Raw genomic sequence first — 16,704 nt, forward strand, 5'->3', positions numbered from 1 at the left:
ATTATCTTGTTTCATTTCCACGAAATCTAATCAGATTTACAAATGTGCCTTAAGGTTAGTGGAATGACTGACTACCACTGAAATCTTCAAACTCACATGAATTGTCCAAGGGAAGAGTAAAAGGAAGAGCCAGCAGGATTTTCTGGCAACAAATCACAAATGCATCACATACCTTTAGAGAAAGGTTTGCCAGTTATCTCTATCTTTGTAGAGAACCCAGATCCTCTTGGACAAAGAGCTTCATATTCAGGTGATCCCTTCAGAGGACACTCCTCACAGTCAAAGCCCCACGCTGCCCCCACGGAGCAGCAGCAAGCGTCCATCCGGTGCCGGCCTGGGATCTGGGACGTGCATTGCTCGTCTTCATGCTGCAGGTAGCAACTCTCCAAACGAATGTCTGTTGGGCAATTGAACAACATGTTGAGAGAGGAAGAGAAAGTTTAGTTCCCCACAGGTAAGAGTTGAGTAAGCTTAAAACGCCATTCTGAAAAATGGTGCTCAACGCTTGTAGTAAATTTTGGATCAGAGAGGATTTTAAGTATTCCAGCTTACCTAAACTACATAAGGCCTTTTATTTACTACGAGCTACACCTTGTTCTCAGACAAATCCTGGGAATTTATTATCATAAAGGGACCAAGGTGCTTTGAACGGACAGAGTACAAAAGCTGGATATTGTGTTGCTCCCTCCATTAAGGCGTATGGTGTGCTAGCAACACCACATCCCTCCCCAGATGACCGAGTCCTGGCCCACAATGGTCCCCCCACCACCCTTCCACCTCGGTGATTTCAGTGGAGCTGCTGGTGGAGAGTGCTAAGAGCACAGGCGATCTGTAAGGAATTAAATCGATGATATTCAACAGCTTGCAGATGGCGATGGGCTTTAGCTACTACCATTGGAATCTGTTCATATTCCAGTTGAACCAAGTTCATGTCCCTGATTGATTCCATTTGAAAATGGCTTATGTGGCCAGAAATAATTTGCCTTACTTGTAAGAAAACATGCAGTGCAAACATTGCTCACCACATAGATTCCTCTTGACTAGAAGACCTGTAAATGGAATTAATACCTACCAAGACATGTTCGTCCAGAAGCATCTAAAGTCATTCCATTGGGGCACTGGCAAACAAACGACCCCAAGGTATTGACACACTGCCCATTGGTACAGACTCCAGGAAACACCTCACATTCATTTACATCTATTTCCAAACAAAATGTGAATAAAAGGAATCAGCAGCATGCTAAACATGAGCACATCAGAAAAAAATACGAACATTCTAATGTTTGGTTTTTAGGGTAAAATGTAAAACCACAGCAGTTTGTATGGCCTGACAAAATTCCAAATATTTAGGATTTCCTATGCAAGTCAGCCAGAACCAATTAATTAGAGAAAAATGCTGTGATTAGAAATAATACATGATGTTATATGCCATTTGCATATATATTGAAATTAACCTGAAAAGTAACAAAAAAAGGAAGTGCATAATCAATTTTCATACTCACTGTGGGCCAGATTTTTGAAGCAAATGGGCAAAGAAAGAAAAAGGTAAGTGCATACTGAGATTATGCATTATTCCAACCTGATTAAGTTATGCTCTATTTTGAAACTTTAAAAAAATGTTTGTATTTTTGATGTTTGTGTCTTATCAGGCATACCTCTGCATGTCTGGAAACTATACCATTGGTTGAAATCTGACCCTATGAAATCTGGCCCCTTGTCAGCAATTAGTAACTTTATATAGATGAAAACAAACTCCTTATGACTCCACACAGTTTGACTTCATTAAGTAAAGATTATATTTCTATATTTAAGTGGCAAATTTAGCACTTTTAGGTAAGGATAACTTGATTAGCTGTGTTAACTTGGCCTGATTATAAATAAAGGTTTAATAATAATGTTTAGTAATCTGGGTGTGGGGTTCTCCCACCAGTGTCCTTCGTCCTTCACAACCGCCTTTAGGAAAAGTCACCAGCGTTAGTATGGCTGAAGATGAAGCATGACAATTTTTAAGGCAGGAAGGGATAAGGACAAGAAATGAGAAAAGAATCACTCTGATATTCTATAGCTGAACACTCATGTATAATAAAGAAGCGAGTAGGCTGGACCTGCTGGATTTCCACACACAACTCCTGGTGTGGAGAGATTCTGCAGCTCTCAGACCACATGGAGCAGGGTGGAGGACGAACGTGAGCGGGACATCAAGGAGGCGGCATTATAAATAAAAGGCCCACACTGACTGGAAGTAAAATCAGTGGACTGTTAGAAACCACTGAAACACAGTTCATGGCCCATGAGCCGTGTTCCAGCTGACAGCTCCAGGGCTCACCCGTAGACTCGAGGAACAACGCTGCCAATTCGGTTTGTTTGCTTGCACAAGGTCCATTACTCATTTGACATTGGCTGCGTATGGGAGAACTGAGTATCACCTTTTGGGAACTAAAATTCCTTGTCCTGTCTCTCACTCGCCAGTAAATTTCCTAGAGATCTTTCCCTGTCTTGAAAAATGCTTACGTTGGTTGAAACCCAAATACAGCTTCAGTACACTAAAAGCAGGGGAAACTGCTCTGAAAAATCTGGGGCTCTCCAGGTCCCACTGAAATGAGCAAGTTTAAAGCATGTAATAGATGTACTCCAAAGTGCTGGTAAAGGAAATGCTGAAAACAGTTATGTCTACATCTTGGAAGGATAAACTTTCCATCCTAGCAGTGTTGAAATGTTCTAAGACTTTCCTTGTGAAGACAGATAGGTGGGGCCACTTTTTTTCTTTCCCCTTTTCTTTCACTTACACACTCCAGAAAGTGTTGCTGAGGTCAGATAAGTTATGTACAGTGGGTCCGCAGCACAGACGTGCCAAGATATTCAGTCATCATTTGGAAAGCAAAGAATATGTGTGAGGGTGTTCCTCTTTCTTTCATTTTTTTTTTTGTTTGTTTTATTTTATTTTTTATTAAGGGAAAAAACAATGTTTCTTTATGGAAGCTACATATGGGAGTAATTTTTAAAGAATATTTTAACTGCAGTGTCATGTCAGATGTTGTCCGTCAGGATGACCCACAGCAGTTTGAGACTCTCGGAGCTTCTGCATATTATGGAAATATGCAGCATTTTGCCAGGGGTTCAAATCAATTCAAACAAAGATGAAATAGGGTGGGACCTTCAATTCTCACACCAGGCGAAAAGCTACACATTTTTTAAATCTTCAACCTTAACTGTGTCCTGATGCTTTTTTTATTTAAAATCAGACAATGAAACAATGCTTTGGAATGCGTCTGATTTCAGATAATGCTGCATGGAAGAAAGTCTAGGTTAAAAACAAATAAACAAACAAAACCACAAACCACTTTCATGTGAAATATAGTCTTTAAACATTCTTTTTCTAAAGCATAGTCATGGCTTGTATCCATTGTATCAATAATGCCATGGTTTATAACATATATAAGATGCATAATTTGCCCAAATAGGTTACCCAGTTAACAGTATATATAATATATATAATAAAGAGAACCATCTTCTTGTACTGATAGACACTATAATTGCAAGTGTGTACTTTGAGATAAACTGTAAATATGTAGGAATGTTAAACAACCTGAAATCAAATTCATCCCTGACATAACTGTAATGAAGTCAATGGAACTACACGAGGTAGGAATCTGGCATAGTGTTCCTCTGTGTTAAATTAACCACTTCAATCAAAACACTGGCATTTCTTCATTCAAGCTCTGATTTACGTTAAGGCAACAATAAATACCTTCACACAATGTTCCTCTTATTCTTGAATATCCCTTTTGACATATTGGGTCTGTAAAGCAAACAAAAGTGAACTTTTAGAATGCTACAGTCCAAAACTCACTATTAACTTATTGTGCAAAACTGATCATGTGAAATATTGTCTGGAGTTTATTGCTATGAGAAGTCTGAGTATTTAGACAGCATCTCAGTATTTGCTGAAATAATAAAGAGATAACATGGGGCACCTACATAAACTATACAGAGTGCCAGCCATTATCCTCTTTTGCTTCCCATGTGTTTTAGCTAGCTAATCCAAAAGTGGTTTTACGATTCCTGGTTCATTCAAATCAATTAATTCATTTAAGTTGATCCCAGCACATTACAGCCCTGTTTACCACGGATGGATGAGGATGAATTCTGCTAAGATATACAGGAGGAATTTAACTAAAGATTTGAGCAAACGAGCAGCTTTCAGCATCTAGAAATAACAACCCACACACATTTCTGCATTCATCAGCTCATCCCTGGGTTCCCAGCTCATCCCACAGTTCAGTCTAATTATCAAGTGGATATGTAGAGATCTCAACCCATCAGCTCTATGATTCTTTAGGTCATCAGTTAATCTACAGAGTATAATAACAAGGGCTACTCCCTCTCCTCCCTCCATTACCACACCAAAGATACATTTGTTGCAAACATTTTCTTGGGAGCTCTGGGGAACATGTATCTATTGCTACATCATTAGGAACTCTCAATCACTAATTATGACAAACCATGCTAAAGTAATGCTGCAAGTTACAGACTGTAGGTGTGGTCCCTTCCCTTCAGAATTTAAACTTGTTTACTATAAAATCCCAAGTTTGAACCTTTTATAGCTACATGCTGCCTCTCAGATATTAAGATTTCTCATTTTCAGACCAAATAAGGAACGAGTCCTTAATAAGAGAAAAAGTTATTTGTCCAGCCTGTGCCCAAACTTCTATGCCAATAATCCAGACCAACCTCAGAACAGGAAAAACTCTAGGTTCCTGAGAAAAATTAACAGCATTACCTCGTTCACATGGCGTACACGGGCTTCCCCAAGCAGCACCCAGTGAGGAACAGCACTGCGACTTCAGAGTTGCTCCGTTGATATTTATTTCACACCTTCCATCCACTATGTTCTGCCAACAGGTACCCTTAACAGTTTCTGTTTGATTAAAAAAATCAATGTATTGTCATGCAGATTGTTTAGCATTATACATCAATGTATCCGCAAACACGCTTGAATTTAACCATGCAAAAAAATCAGCCTTTCATTACAACTTACCACGTTAGATCTGTATTTATTTTAAAAGCTTTTAATTAACCCTTCTCTATGCTGGACTACAGCCTGAAACCATCCCAGCACAGAGCCCTTGCAAATCCTAGTTTATTCTTATTAACCGTAACAGGGAATATCTCAACACCATTCAAGATCTGAGTCATTGTATTTGTTATGACTCAGACTAGAGGCACATGCAGAAGAACAGGGTGGACATGAACCCCTTCTAGCTCTTCCATTAATTTATTAGATCCCTCAGTCTGGATATCTGATCTTCCTACATAGGGAGTGGCAGGAGATACCCAAGGATCAGACAGAGCTATGATTCCGCAGTTTTCCTCACTGACGAGGCAACAGCTATAAACTACTGTCTCTCCAGAACAGGTAAGGGAAGAAATTGTGAGTCCATAGAGTATCTGAGTCACAGCATTGTCTGAGGCTGCTCTTGAGCTGCTCTGGACTTCACACAGCTTACGCATGCTCCATCTCGAATAGAAAAGTGGCCTTTCCAGAGCACAGATCTTAACGAGAACACGTCTGTCCCTCTTGCAGGGGGAATTAAGTGGCTGAGCATAGTCCTGAAGAAGTAGTCATAGCATTTCTATATTTGTTACCAAAAAAATATGTCATCTATCTTTCAAATTTGACATGGAAGCACACCAGGCTCCCAAGTGCTGGTCACACTTTAGTTACACACAGTAACGGTGAAAACAAACACTTTCTTAACATCATTTCCGTAATGTTTTCCACTGAATTTATCTACACAAGTTAATTATTTTCTAAACATGGCTTATAATACAATGTTTGTAGGTCACTAGACATTTTCCACCAGCAAATGTAAAGACTTCAGAAGAATAAATACCTATGCAGATGGTTCTGGTTGTATCCAAAGTGCTTTCAGGAGAACATTCACAAGCAAAAGAGCCTGGTGTGTTTTTGCACACCCCATTAACACAGGGATTAGATTCACACTCATCAATATCTAGAAGAGAAACACACTGCTGTTAGTGCTGGGAAGCAGTGAAAAAATTACACATGGCCTTTTTCAGCTTAGGAAAACAAGGAAAGAGCTTTCCTCATGACCAGTTTTCCTGATATTCTGCTTTTGTGTTATGAAACTCTTCACAGCAGACTAATGGCGCTTGTGTCCTAAAGACAGACCCAAACATCGGAACATTAAAACACTGAACTTGGAAGCAGCATCTCATTTTTCAGTGATATCCAGCTATTGCTCTGCTTTGTGGGGATAGACTGTGTTGTTTAAACGATCTGATACACGTCCTGTCTGTGGCTCAAAAAGGGTCCAAACTAGGAGCCGTCTGGCTCTGTCCTCCACACAGATAACACATTTGTGAAACTTGGTTCTTCTCACAGTGTGGGCCCACTGTTAGTAGTCACTGTGCAGAGTGCTACTACAGATCTAATACAGGCTGTTCCATGAGGTTATCTCATTATTCCATTTTGGCCTTGTTTTGTCTCTCCTCATTCCTTTCCTTCCCCATATAATTTCTTTGGTTTGGTTTGTTGGGTTTCTTTTTGGTTTTGGGGTTTGTTGGTTTTTTTTTTAGTTCTATACATTATATCCTTATCAAGGTTCAAAGTATTCCTGGAACAATCTGAGAACAATCCAAATGAATGAAAGTGGGGTGAAATGGAGCGTTACCAGTTACCTTCACACGTCTTTAGGTCAGGAGTGTACACAAATCCCTTTGGACAGGTGCAGGTGAAACTTCCAGGGGTATTTCTGCATTGCCCGTTGTCACAAAGCAGCATGTTCAGCGCACATTCATCAATGTCTATAATGAAAATCAAGAACTCTTTAAGAAAGAAAACATTCCTGAAACAGAAGCCAAGACAAAATTTGCTTCCCAACAGCCATATTTAATTAGATTTTGTGTATGTGGAGAGAGGAGACAAAGGGAGCAGAAAAAGAGAGAGAAAATACTCACACAAGACTTGCACTGGTTTTTAAAGACACTAAAAAGATTTCTAGATTCTTTTAGTAGACAACAGGCTTGGAACGATTTCAAATGGAAATGACCATTCCAAATGACTAACAGTAAAGATCCTACTTACTGCACCTTCCTTCTTCATGAAAACTGTCATTAAAACAATGGAAACAATAATAATGATATTCATTCAAACCACACAAATATTATCTAGAGAAAAAATAGTATTTTAATTTTGGTTTTTAAATAGGTAAAAATAAAAAACTTTCTCTATACATTTTTGTCGACTTTTTCCTGAGCTTTATTCTCCAGTGGGCTGGTTTGCTTTTATAAGAGCTTGTACTTCCTTTCTACACATATCCATAATTTGTGACAGCCACACCATGGTTCAAAATAAAGTTGGGAATCACACTTTCATCTTGCTTATACTGTGGAATAGGTCTATGCAGTCTCTGATTCTGTGCACAGCAGCCCCCACAGTCATAAAAGAAATGAGAGGATTGGTTTGGAAAGCTTTGCTGGTCATCCTGGTCTTTTAATCACCATTTTTTCCAAGCTGGCTCTGAACTGTCTTAGATATTATGACTAACAAGGCCAATGTGAGTCTACACTTGCTTCAGAGGTGAAAAATTTCAATAGAAATGCTAGCGCTAAATTTCAAGAGCCCTTAGGAAATCATTGGAAGAGCTGTGGTCGTTAGAGAGAAGTTGCAAGAAGGTGGCAATGGGCCATAGGTGGCAGGTGAAGAGCAGGAGACCCCAAGAGCAGACAGGAACAACTGGCTAAATCAGAGAGGCCTCAGAAAGTGTTGAGAGAAGTTGGGAAGACTCGGGGGTCAAGCGCAGCAGCTGGAAACAGCAAAAGGCCTAGGAAAAGCAGGGAGATTTGCAGAATAAAACAGACCGTGTGGGAAGCTTCACAGGAGTTCAGAAAAATTGAGAGAGGGCCAGGTGGAACATTATGGAAGAATGGGAAACAGCTGTGATGGAGCAGGGACGTGGGCTGCACCAGGGTGGGCTGGGGAGCAGCTGGAAAACTCGCAGATGGATGGGGAGAAGAGAAGGGGTGCCATGAGCTACGGGCAGACACTGAAATGGGACATGGATAATTAAAGCCAAAGAAACAAATGGGAAAATGGGATGAATTACAGCATGAATTTTATCAAAGCCAGATCGACTCTTGTTTTTTTTTTTTTCAAAAACAAGATAGTGGATAGTTTAGACTGGGATATCACAGATGACTTAAGCTATTTATCTTTAAGTAGAGAATACAGAATCCAAATAAAATTATTATGTAAGTTGGACATAACAGGAAGGAATTTAAGAAGTTTGAGGTGGCTCCAGAGCTGGCTGAAGGGGAGATTGCAGTAGGGTATGTTAAAAAGCAGAGTAATCACGATGGAAAGAGGATATTAGCCATGCCTCTCAGGGATCCTATAAAATAATCATTGCAATGTAGAAATAAAAATTGAATGGGATCAAAAACTGTGGACAACACTAAGCTGGAAGTTAATTCCAATAATCATGCAAGACTAAATTAATCTTGACTGCGTGAATGAGAGAAATAGGATTAAATATAATCACCAACATTCAAAAGCTCGCAATTAGGGACCAATAACAATAACATGTTATAAACCAGAACACATCAGTTGAAGGCTATGGAAACTCTGGATGTAACTCCCAGTTAGAGACTGACTTTGATCCCAAAGGATGATATGTATGTAAGAAACAACTAATGTACTCTAGAGTCAGTTTAGGCAGGCTTTTCCTAGGGACAATGGAGAATTACTGGCACCACTATACAAGGCACTGGTCAGACCTCATCAGAATGCTGCATCCACTGGGCAGATCAGTTGTGCTGAAGGCTCTCTTAAGTGTGGATTTGGATAGTTTAGCCCACAAACTTGAGAAAGGATATGATAATTCTCTATAAATTCTTTGGGGATAAGTGCTGACAGGGTGCTAAGTCAAAGGATAATGTTAGTACAGCATCAAGTAGTGATAAAAGGGTCACAAACAAATTTTAACAGGAAACCAGAAGAAATTTCTAATGAGTTGTGCAAAGGAGGTTTGGAACAATGCACCAATGAAGGAGTGGAAGAAAGGGATCTAAAGGGTTATAAGTTATGGGCTTTCAATGGGATCATGTAATAGAACAAGAAAATTGCCAGAATTAAAATTTGCAACAGGAGTTTGTAGGCATCTGATGCTTTGTTTACCATCCAAGATGCTTTATTTAACATCCAAGATAGTGTGAGAAGACACTGGAAGAGACTGCTACTGATTTGAATTCTTTTCATCCCATGCTACAGTGCTCCCACTGGACACCTCTAAGGAGCAAGAACAACTTGTATCACCTTTTCTGTGATGAAGAATTTGGCTTTAGGTTTTTTTCACTTTTACAGCACAGGAAACCAGCCCTACCCTGAGACACACGTGCTATCAGATTCCGCTGCTGCTTCCAATGACAGGAAATTTTCCTGTGTCTGGCCAGTACACTTAACACAGTTAAACCAGTAGCCCTGTCTGAAACTTGAAAGGTAATCATCCCCAAATTAAGAGCTGGGAGAAACCATGTAAGCCTTCTGTAGCACATGGGATGCTTATCTTCTTATGATCAGTTGGGAGTTTTACTTAAATCTGCTGCTCTTGGAGGCACCCAGCACAGCAGTGATCCTAGACCCCCCCTGTGGTGCTCTGCAATTGCTGGATCTGAATTCTTCTCATTTTCAGAAACACTGGTACTGCAGAGTACATGTTCACCAGACTTAACTGAACTGGATATTTATTGCCTGGTTGCCAGTGATTTAAGTCACTGATGGCAACGGTCCCTCACAGTGGAGGATTTTATGAGCATTGCAAAGCACTGAAATTAAAACAAGAGCTCAGCAGAAACATCCAGAAGTATCAGAAAGGCAGGTAGTGGATCTGATGAAACACTGGGAAAAAAAAAGGCAAAAGAGGATAAAAACAAGCATCAAACTTCAAAAATAAAAATGGGACGTTTTATACCAATGCAGTTTTTCCCAGTTGAATCCACTTCATATCCAGGGTTACAAATACATTTGTATGTTCCATGCAGATTCTCACACCTTCCATTTGGACAGAGATCGGTATCCAGTAAGCACTCATTAATATCTACACAAAGATAAAAACCAGAAACAAAACGAAGAAAATAGAGTCAGTTGTTGAGGGGTCGTGGGGCTTAATTCTCCAAACTAGAAAATGATAGATTTCCAATATCACTAACAATAGCTGCTCCACGTAGTTCTGATGAGGGAATTCACACATCAATATTCACACTCAAGAGAAAAAAGCATCCCTTTCACACCGATTTTGACCATCTCTAGAGCACAGACATTTAAGAGACTTGCAACTGTAGATAAGAACTGGGATATTAAACTGAGGTCTTAATTTAGAGATGCACATGTACTAATAACCCCCTGCATCTCCTGATGGCATCGCTCTCCAAAGAATGAACACTCTTCCTTTCTGAATGCTCATTTAATCCTAAATTATTCTTATGTGTCATGTCAATAAGCCTTCCTCCCATTCTTTCCTGCTTTCATCCCACTGGCATGTCTAACAAATCCAAGCTTTTAGCCAGAGCTGCTATAGTTTAATTACATTAGGTGATCTTACCATTTCCTCCTGCCGTCATGCCAGTTCCGCTGCTGCACAGGGCCTGGTATTCAGCTGAAAAAATATTAAAGTACTTACTGGAATATTCTTTCTTACCTCATTGCTTTCAGCATCGTCATATATAATATGTCAATTAATTATTCAAATGAAATAACATACCCTGCAATTATTCAGAAACATTACTAGCCTCACAGTGTTCTGAAGCTGTGAAATGTTTTAGCAGATTCAGGCTCTGCATCTGCTCATGAAGACAGATGAGGAAAAGCTCCACATGCAGAACTGAGGCATTTAGGAATAGACATAAACTTCATGCTGGCCCTCCTACACAAACGAACCGTAACATATTCACAGCAAGATTCTCCAGAACTCATCTGCCCAAGTGCCTGTGCAAGGTGCACATTCAAAGTGACCAGGAACCAGAAAAGGTTTTGCTATAAGTCTACCCCATATTTAACTTCATTTAGCAGGAGTGTCTTCAGGAGTTTATAGCAGATCAATGACCTCTGATTCTTTTTAAAAAGGAAAAAAAGGTATCAAAGTATCTCAATTACTGCTGGGTTCAAGTTCTTCTTTTGAGGTCAGAATAATCAAAAGAATAAACTGACAGTCAGATCAGCATTAATTGTTGCCATGTAGATCCGCATCTTCCAATATATTTGCACTTTAATAACAGCCCAAATAATGAGACTGCTAAAAATAATAAATATTATAAATATTTATGGATTTAGCTGTCTTTAAGGAAAATCACACGCAACACATCTTCCACTATTATCATAACCAGCAGATTAACAGGTATTCTCAACCAGCTTCACTGCATGTTTGGTTTTGCATCGACTATCCAAAAGCTACTTAGTCCACAAACAATTCCAGATCCCTTGAAGGCTATAGAATCCAGGCAGCAAACATCTGACTGACAGGTGTACATAAGGATTTGAATACATGAATTACTCAAGATGTTTCCATAAATAACTTGAGGTCAAAACGCTATTTTATGTTATCCACATCTATCAAAATAGAGTTTATTATTTGAAAATCTGGTTTAATGCATGTAACAACTCTGGACTCAGATACTGGCATTTACTGTTGCTTTAAAAAATTCTCTCCTTTACTTTTCCAACATGCAAAACAGCAGATTGCTCAAAATATATAAAACGTTATATGACAATTTAACCCTTCTGATTCTGGGTGCAATGTTTATACTAAACTGTACCTTACCTTTCTAAAAATCGTTTATCAACATAAAGCTTAGACTTGAATATGTACCAGTAAATGTGCTGTACCTGAATTTTGCGCTGGGCAGGGCTGGCACGGCTCCCCAAAGGCATAGTCGGTGCTGGCACAGCAGCACTCTGATTTTGTAACTGCACCGGTTAATGGTCTCACGCATTGTCCTCTCTTGTAGCCACCATAGCATGTGCTGCGCATATGTGTATCTGAGGAAAGAAATCGCTGTTAATCCTGCCATAGCCAACTGTCATAAATTACAACAAGTATTAAACGTAGCTCGAGTGTGATAAACATTGTAAAATAGCTGTCAAAACAAAACATCTTTCACCATTTCCTTATGCTTTTCACCATACCCTCACTCTGCTCAGCACGGGAAATACTTTTTCCTCACGCTCCTAAGCGTTCAGACATACAAACGAGTTACTGCATTTAACGGCTTAACATGCATTAGTGAAGTACTAGGGGAACAACAAATACTTTACCTTGAACTAGCAAGACGCCATTGGGAAAAGGGACAAAGTCTCTGTCATATGACAGGGATATTATTCACTTGTAACTTGACAGTAACAGTGCCAGGAGCGAGAACCAAGTATATATCAAAACATCCAACAAACCTCAGCACCATTTAATTTACTCTCAGAGTCAGAGAACTCATTTGATATTAATAACAAGTATTTCCTCCCCCTCTCAACCTTGTTAGTTGTCTCTGTTTCATCCAGGCTAAAATCACCACTGGTACAAATACCCTGGATTGGGCCCACTATGGTGACCTTAAAGCATTTGTTTTCATTTTATACCTGAAAAGAGCCAGAATGGGAGGAAAAGAAAAACTTGCATGGGGAAGAGATCAAAAAATATGCTGTCATTTTTAAAAATATTTTTTTTTTGTAAAAACAAAGAAAAAGTCAGTAATGATATTCCAGTGATAAGGTTTAAAATGGTAATGTTTTCAGGTCCTGGGGTGACATTTCTCACTTTTTAAATACTAGCCCATAAGTGCTGTGGGACACATTTGAATTTGAAAATCAAAGATCTCAAACGTGTTTCACTTGTAGAGAAACTGGCAGAAGTGGAAAAATTGATACGCCCCACTTTAAATGGAGGGGAAAGAGTAATTACATCTTTCAGCTCGGTGACAAACGAAGAATTTTACATTGACAGAAATGGGGCAAATTCTCAGCTACTCACCAGCACTATGCTGCACTGTCTACCTGACCTTGTGATTTGACACATACTTTCTTTCTCTTTAAATGCGAAGGAAAAGATAGAAGAGCAAACCAGGCTATTGCAGTAAATACCCCTGAGCTGTTAGTATCCACCATAACTAGCACCCACCAATCCATGATAAAAATGGCAAAGTCTACATTTAAACTTGGTCTGTCCATCCGTCTAGCGTTAGTGCCTTAACATTGGCTAATTGTGACTCGCCACACACGAAGCTTGTCTTACCGACACACACGCGTCCGTCCAGTCCTACTGCAAGGCCAGGGAAGCATTCACATCTGAAAGAGCCATCAGTGTTCACACAGCGCCCGTTCATGCATATTCCAGCTGTCTCACACTCATCAATGTCTGTTGGAGAACAGAATGAGCTTTATTAGGAACTAAATTACACAGTGTTCAATGGCTGGCTGAAACTTGCACTTGTGCAGCTTATTTTCAATGTATCCTATAGAAAAATATCAAGTGTAAATGGAAACTAGTTCAAATAAAGGTTTTATTAAGAATAATGATTAATTCATTCTGGGAAATGGAGAAAGAAAATGCACAATTCGAGAGAAATAAACAGAACAAAATAATTTCACAGTCCTTGGAAAGCAAAAAGGAGCTACATTCTCCTAACTTGTTCCCAAGAGGAACATATTCTGATTTACAGGTCATTTGGGCAAAAACAGTCAGAGGAAGGACGAAATTGTGACTGCTGTGACAAAGGACTTCTGCAGTGTTTAAGAGCGCATCCCCTTTCTGTGGTAACAGATTATCCTGTAAGAAATGAGTCCAGACAGCAAATTGAATCTTTCACCCCCACACGAGGTCCCTTCACGGGGCCATCAAAGAATTTCCCTTCCGCCTGCTGTGGGTTCAGATTTTGGCCGTACACCGGCCTGTCGGCAGCCAGCCCCTGCCCCACGTCGTGTCTCTCCGGTGATCTGCGTGACAATCGGCTTTTCCTATCAGATGCTCATTACAGCCCATTTTATACACTTTAAATGGACAGACTGCACTCCAGCCTTGACAGGAACTTGTTAATGATTTGAGCCCTGAGCACAAGCTACCACCTTTGCCCAACAATAGTGCGTTGAACAATAAGGCCCTTAGCAAAGAAATACTGAACGAAGCCTTATAATATTAGGCTATCACAAAGGGACGTCAAATTAGTACTAAATTCTAAAGGCTGTGTATCCTGTCAATAGTAAGATCATTCTCTAGAGACAGAGAGCGTGCCATTGTTTTGTAAGTGATTAAGAAAAGTAGAGTTTAGAATATTGTTTGGATGTATGTACAACCTTTATAAAATAATTGCATCGTAACAACTCTCCATAATCTATCTAAGAGACAGTGTGTGTGACAACTTCCTTTTTTTGACCTTAAAAGGGCAAATTGAGAGTGAAACACCTCTGTGTTTTACTTAGTTTGTGTTGTTTGGCATAACACATGGCTTGTATGATCCAAGATTCCTTTTTCAAGCTGCATTTTAAAATAGAAGTTATATTTAAGTATGTAGGCTTGATTCCTTTCTACTTCATCCTGCAATCTTTTGTTCTGTTTCAGAAACCTTAAACGCTTTTCCTACTTTTAGCCCTTACTCAGTGTAAGTAAAAACAGAGTTGGGACTTCAAAATACGCCCGTACTATTTAACAGTGTAAGCAGTTACTTTGTTAGACAACACTGTACTCCTTTGAGAGATACAAGCTCTCCTACAAACAAAAACAAACCCCACAGCTTTCTTTTCTTAAGGTTACTTATAGAAACAGAAAGGCAAAGTTACTTTTTGTCTCCTTTTCCTGTAAATTTTAAAAACTATTTTGTAAGCTCACGAGAGGTGAAATGTGCAATCTGTTTTCTTTTGCATCGACTTACTTACAAATGCTTTGGAAATACTGTTGTAGATGTTCTACAGAAAGGTGAAGTGGGTCACGCGGAATTGCACCGATCAACTGAGAACGTCGCTCCAGTAAAGATGGGGCAAAACACCTCTGCTCTTACCAGGGCTGAGATTCCACCCGGTAAATCATCTGCACGTGCAGGCCTTAAGTCCATTTCTAACCTTGACAAGACCCTGTTGTCTTCCGTGGCAAAAGTCACCATTTGGACAACTTCAAAAATACTCATTTTTCTGACTTTTGCCAGAATACCTCAACCTGGTTCTGGAAAACCACACAGTGGGCTCATTCTCCACGTCCAATGAGTTTTTGCCTTTTCTACTTAGCTTGCTCAGTAGTGTCAGCTGGGTACATTAAGTCCTCTAATTTTACCCAGGAAAAATTTGCTCAGGCTCCTGAGCTGCCACTTTGGGTTGCCTTGCAGTAGCTTTCAATTTGGGGAATTCCCGTTTGGTCTAAAGACGAAACAATGTATGGAACAGGAATCAAGCTTTAATCCTCTGCCTGCCTGATGCAAGTATTTCTGAAAAATCATCAGCAAAAGAATCTAATAGTGAATAAGTTTCGAATGTCTTGTATTACAGGGAATACATAAGACTATGGTGTAACATTCTTTTTTGGCATGTTACTTCATACGGCCTGAGTGGAATTTTTTACCAGACAGCCAAGCATATGCCCTTTACTTATACTTAAATTCCAGTTTTATGGAACAAAGTATCATTTACAGCATCCCAAAGTTTGGGTTAGAAATTCTTCTTCATAGCTCCAAATGCATCTTAGAGTGCATCGAATGAGATGTTTCTAGAAGCAACGTCGCGCACTGCAATTCTTATATTCCTTTGTTCATCCCCTAAAGAGTTTGGCAAAAACACGTGTTCAATTCTGTACCAAAATTGTTTAGGCAGGTTGCCAACTTGCCACAGAAATGTCAGTTCGTACATAGCCACGTTCCCCACATGCGTGAGCACTAACAGCATTTGCAAGCATGAGCCTGGAGTTTGAACTTGTGTAAGGTCTCAATGCATTCACCTTCACAAACAAAGTCAGGATATGCAGTGTGAACAATGAGTGTTTCACAGGCCAACCATTCTGTAGGACAGCAGCTATTTCCCCTGCACATGTGGTGTCTACGGAAAGGACTCAATACAGATTAACATTAAAATGTACAGGAAAAGACCTTATTAAAGATCAATCTTTCAAAATTTACTAATGTGTCTAAAGACATTTACCAGCAAGTCGTGCTCTCTTTAGCCACGACATTCCTGGGAATTATTTCATGATACTTCGGGCAAGTGGAAGAAAGGAGAGAAATATGAAGTTGGGAAAAAGTGTAATTTGGGTGTCAAGGTCTCAAAATCTGGTTTGATTTCAACCCAACAGCAATTTTAACACATAATGAATGTTTGCATGCTCATTCATAGAGCACAAGGCTTACTGTAAGTGTTGAAAAGCAGTGGGAGAAATCCTTCATTTTACTGTAAGATCTGTTCCAACTTTCAGTAGGAATCAGTTGAGTTGCCTGCAATTTTGGATAATTTTCAAACATCCTCCCTTTGATGCACAGAAGTAACGTTTCTCTAGGGCCAGAAACCCCTTTTTGGCTGTATCCATACTCCTGTTTAGCCAGGAGACATGTAACAGAGGCTGTGAAGTTGAGTATCATTGGTTTTTAAGTAGTCTGAAGCAATTTACATACCATCTTCTTGGATGGTATTTCAGTGCACAGACTGCTGTAAAAAAAAACCAAACC

General features: G+C 39.6%; 1 protein-coding gene across 3 annotated transcripts in view; it reads right to left on the bottom strand.

Annotated features, from left to right (window-relative positions):
• The window catches only part of FBN1 (fibrillin 1), a 153,539-nt gene that overhangs the window by 51,510 nt on the left and 85,325 nt on the right, over nt 1–16,704 (bottom strand). For all 3 annotated transcript variants that reach the window (XR_010475209.1, XM_065075856.1, XM_065075855.1), the window contains 10 exons: nt 13,299–13,421; nt 11,903–12,055; nt 10,623–10,676; nt 9,993–10,118; nt 6,703–6,828; nt 5,895–6,014; nt 4,781–4,918; nt 3,749–3,799; nt 1,073–1,198; nt 173–397 (listed from right to left, as the gene is read on the bottom strand). Coding sequence is in view for 2 of the 3 variants with exons in the window: in XM_065075856.1 (XP_064931928.1) it covers nt 173–397; nt 1,073–1,198; nt 3,749–3,799; nt 4,781–4,918; nt 5,895–6,014; nt 6,703–6,828; nt 9,993–10,118; nt 10,623–10,676; nt 11,903–12,055; nt 13,299–13,421 (1,242 nt within the window). In the remaining variant the exon portion in view is untranslated. The remainder of the gene's footprint in view (nt 1–172; nt 398–1,072; nt 1,199–3,748; nt 3,800–4,780; nt 4,919–5,894; nt 6,015–6,702; nt 6,829–9,992; nt 10,119–10,622; nt 10,677–11,902; nt 12,056–13,298; nt 13,422–16,704) is intronic.

The sequence above is a fragment of the Columba livia genome, chromosome 11 (assembly GCF_036013475.1).
Source record: "Columba livia isolate bColLiv1 breed racing homer chromosome 11, bColLiv1.pat.W.v2, whole genome shotgun sequence".
NCBI lineage: Eukaryota > Metazoa > Chordata > Aves > Columbiformes > Columbidae > Columba > Columba livia.